General features: G+C 49.9%; 1 protein-coding gene across 1 annotated transcript in view; it reads left to right on the forward strand.

Annotated features, from left to right (window-relative positions):
- Positions 1-50: 50 nt before the first annotated feature.
- The window catches only part of LOC142475505 (ATP-binding cassette sub-family C member 10-like), a gene marked incomplete at its 5' end in the record, with an annotated part of 15,269 nt that continues 10,319 nt past the window's right edge, over positions 51-5,000 (forward strand). Inside the window, one exon of the mRNA XM_075581355.1 lies at positions 51-149. Coding sequence (XP_075437470.1) covers positions 51-149 — 99 coding nt within the window. The remainder of the gene's footprint in view (positions 150-5,000) is intronic.

The following is a 5,000-nucleotide window of genomic DNA, read 5'->3' on the forward strand; positions in this document are numbered from 1 at the left end:
GCTGGGCCCCGAGGGACCGCACCCCCCCCCCTAATGTGTGTCCGTTACAGGGGGGCTGGACGCCGAGGTCGGGGACAGAGGAAAAAACATTCTCGCTGGGACAGAGACAGCTCCTGTGCCTGGCCAGAGCCCTGCTAACCCAGGCCAAGGTGAGCCCTGCTAACCCAGGCCAAGGGGAGCCCTGCTAACCCAGGCCAAGGGGAGCCCTGCTAACCCAGGCCAAGGGGAGCCCTGCTAACCCAGGCCAAGGTGAGCCCTGCTAACCCAGGCCAAGGTGAGCCCTGCTAACCCAGGCCAAGGTGAGCCCTGCTAACCCAGGCCAAGGTGAGCCCTGCTAACCCAGGCCAAGGTGAGCCCTGCCTAACCCAGGCCAAGGTGAGCCCTGCTAACCCAGGCCAAGGGGAGCCCTGCTAACCCAGGCCAAGGGGAGCCCTGCTAACCCAGGCCAAGGTGAGCCCTGCTAACCCAGGCCAAGGTGAGCCCTGCTAACCCAGGCTAAGTTGACACCCGCTTCTAACAGGACGCCCACCCTGTCTTATTATATTAAACTATTTACAGTAAATCAACACACACACTTACCACTGGGAAACTGGGTCACCCTATAAACATGGGTGCAGGGGCCTCCCTAAAGAGATTTCTATGGTTTTCTTCTTCTTGGCAATGTCCCCTGGAACAGGACTCCAGACCTGACACCAGCACTGCAGCTTCTCCCAGCTGCCTCTGCTAGTGAAATCTGAGCTCCCAGCTAAAACTGTGTGATTACACACACGTCACCACGCTGCACCTGTGTGATTTCACACACTCCACAAGCTGCACTTGTGTGATTATACACATACGCCACATGCTGCACCTGTGTGATTATACACATAGGCCACATGCTGCACCTGTGTGATTATACACACACCACAATCTGCACCTGTGTGATTATACACACGCCACAAGCTGCACCTATGTGATTATACACACGCCACAAGCTGCACCTATGTGATTATACACACACGCCACTAGGGGACACGTAGTCACAGGCGTACAGGCACATTACAGTACCACTGTCTCATTATATAATGTATCTATATATAGGGGACACGTAGTCACTGGGGTAAAGGCACATTACAGTAGCACTGTCTCATTATATAATGTATCTATATATAGGCCCCATGTCGCCGGTCTTGTGAGCACCTCCATTTCACACCTCGTGAGCACCCCTATTTCCCACCCTCTTCCCATGTGTTTCTCTCCCCAACGTCTCACTCTTGGCTCCTCTCTTCCTCACTCACTCCCTCACCCCCTCTCTTACACCCCATCTTCTCTCACTCTCCCACCCCCCCATCAATTACTCCAATCTCACTCATTCCCTCCCCCCCCTGGCCCCACACACACAATCCCCCCCCCCTCCTCCCCAAAATACATTTCATAACACCTCCCCCCCTCCTCCAAATACAAAAACTTTCCCACACCCCAAATACATACAACCCCCCCAAATACATACACCCTCCCCACCCCCCAAATGCATACAACCCCCAAATACATACAAGCCCCCAAAATACATACAACCCACCCTCCAAATACATACAAACCCCCCAAATCCCCCCCAACCCCCAAATACATACACCCCACCCCCAAACACAAACAAACCCCCCAAATACATAATCCCCACCCCTCAAATACATACAACCCCCCAAATACATACACCCCCAAATACATACAACCCCCCCAAATACATATACCCCCACCCCCAAATACATACAACCCCCCAAATACATACAAAAAACACCCCCCCAAATACAAAAACTTTCCTATGCCCCAAATACATACAAACCCCACAAATACATACACCCCCAAATACATACAAAAAACACCCCACAAATACATACAAATAAAACACCCCCAAATATATACAGCCCTCTTAAATATATACAACTCCCCCGAATGTATACAAACCCCTCAAATACATACACCCCCATCTCTCAAATACTTACACCCCACCCCTCAAATACATACACCCCCATCCCTCAAATACATACACCCCCATCCCTCAAATACATACACCCCCATCCCTCAAATACATACACCCACACCCCTCAAATACATACACCCCCATCCCTCAAATACATACACCCCCATCCCTCAAATACATACACCCCCATCCCTCAAATACATACACCCCCATCCCTCAAATACATACACCCCCATCCCTCAAATACATACACCCCCATCCCTCAAATACATACACCCCCATCCCTCAAATACATACACCCCCATCCCTCAAATACATACACCCCCATCCCTCAAATACATACACCTACACCCCTCAAATACATACACCCCCATCCCTCAAATACATAAACCCCCATCCCTCAAATACATACACCTACACCCCTCAAATACATACACCCCCATCCCTCAAATACATACACCCCCATCCCTCAAATACATACACCCCCATCCCTCAAATACATACACCCCTATCCCTCAAATACATACACCCCCATCCCTCAAATACATACACCCCCATCCCTCAAATACATACACCCCCATCCCTCAAATACATACACCCCCATCCCTCAAATACATACACCTACACCCCTCAAATACATACACCCCCATCCCTCAAATACATACACCCCCATCCCTCAAATACATACACCCCCATCCCTCAAATACATACACCCCCATCCCTCAAATACATACACCCCCATCCCTCAAATACATACACACCCCCATCCCTCAAATACATACACCCCATCCCTCAAATACATACACCCCCATCCCTCAAATACATACACCCCCATCTCTCAAATACATACACCCACACCCCTCAAATACATACACCCCCATCCCTCAAATACATACACCCCCATCCCTCAAATACATACACCCCCATCCCTCAAATACATACACCCCCATCCCTCAAATACATACACCCCCATCCCTCAAATACATACACCTCCATCCCTCAAATACATACACACCCACCCCTCAAATACATACACCCCCATCCCTCAAATACATACACACCCACCCCTCAAATACATACACCCCCATCCCTCAAATACATACACCCCCATCCCTCAAATACATACACCCCCATCCCTCAAATACATACACCCCCATCCCTCAAATACATACACCCCATCCCTCAAATACATACACCCCCATCCCTCAAATACATACACCCCCATCCCTCAAATACATACACCCCCACCCCTCAAATACATACACCCCCATCCCTCAAATACATACACCTCCATCCCTCAAATACATACACCCCCACCCCTCAAATACATACACCCCCATCCCTCAAATACATACACCCCCATCCCTCAAATACATACACCCCCCATCCCTCAAATACATACACCCCCGTCCCTCAAATACATATACCCCCATCCCTCAAATACATACACCCATCCCTCAAATACATACACCCCCATCCCTCAAATACTACACCCCATCCCTCAAATACATACACCCCATCCCTCAAATACATACACCCACACCCCTCAAATACATACACCCCCATCCCTCAAATACATACACCCCCATCCCTCAAATACATACACCCCCATCCCTCAAATACATACACCCCCATCCCTCAAATACATACACCCCCATCCCTCAAATACATACACCCCCATCCCTCAAATACATACACCCCCATCCCTCAAATACATACACCCCCGTCCCTCAAATACATATACCCCCATCCCTCAAATACATACACCCATCCCTCAAATACATACACCCCCATCCCTCAAATACATACACCCCCATCCCTCAAATACATACACCCCCATCCCTCAAATACATACACCCCCATCCCTCAAATACATACACCCCCATCCCTCAAATACATACACCCCCATCCCTCAAATACATACACCCCATCCCTCAAATACATACACCCCCATCCCTCAAATACATGCACCCCCATCCCTCAAATACATACACCCCCATCCCTCAAATACATACACCCCCATCCCTCAAATACATACACCCCCATCCCTCAAATACATACACCCCCATCCCTCAAAACATACACCCCCATCCCTCAAATACATACACCCCCATCCCTCAAATACATACACCCCCATCCCTCAAATACATACACACCCATCCCTCAAATACATACACCCCCATCCCTCAAATACATACACACCCACCCCTCAAATACATACACCCCCATCCCTCAAATACATACACCCCCATCCCTCAAATACATACACCCCCATCCCTCAAATACATACACCCCCATCCCTCAAATACATACACCCATCCCTCAAATACATACACCCCCATCCCTCAAATACATACACCCCCATCCCTCAAATACATACACCCCCATCCCTCAAATACACACACCCCCATCCCTCAAATACATACACCCCCATCCCTCAAATACATACACACCCATCGCTCAAATACATGCCAAAAAACCACCCCAAATATGTACACTCTCCCTCTCCCTCTCTCTTCCTCTCTCTCTTCCTCTCTCTTCCTCTCTCTCTTCCTCTCTGTCTCTCCCTCCCTCCTCTCTCTCTCTCTCTCCCTCCCTCTCCCCCTCCCTCATCTTTCTCTTTCCTTTCTCTCTCTCTCTATTCTCTCTGCGTCTCTCTCTCTCTCTTTCCTTCCTTTCTCTCCCTCTCTCTTTCCTTCCTCTCTCTCTCTCTCTCTCTCTCTCTCTCTCTCTCTCTCTCTCTCTCTCTCTCTCTCTCTCTCTCTCTCTCCCCCTCTCCTTCCTCTCTCTCCCTCTCTCTCCCTCTCCTTCCTTCCTTTCTCTCTCTCCCTTCTCTCTCCCTTCTCTCTCCCCTCTCTCTCCCCTCTCTCTCCCCTCTCTCTCCCCTCTCTCTCACTTCTCTCTCACTTCTCTCTCACTTCTCTCTCACTTCTCTCTCCCCCTCTCTCCCCTCTCTCTCCCCTTTCTCTCACTGCTCTCTCACTTCTCTCCTCCTCTCTCCCTTCTCTCCCCCTCTCTCCTCCTCTCTCCCTTCTCTCTCCCC

The sequence above is a fragment of the Ascaphus truei genome, unplaced genomic scaffold (assembly GCF_040206685.1).
Source record: "Ascaphus truei isolate aAscTru1 unplaced genomic scaffold, aAscTru1.hap1 HAP1_SCAFFOLD_1258, whole genome shotgun sequence".
NCBI lineage: Eukaryota > Metazoa > Chordata > Amphibia > Anura > Ascaphidae > Ascaphus > Ascaphus truei.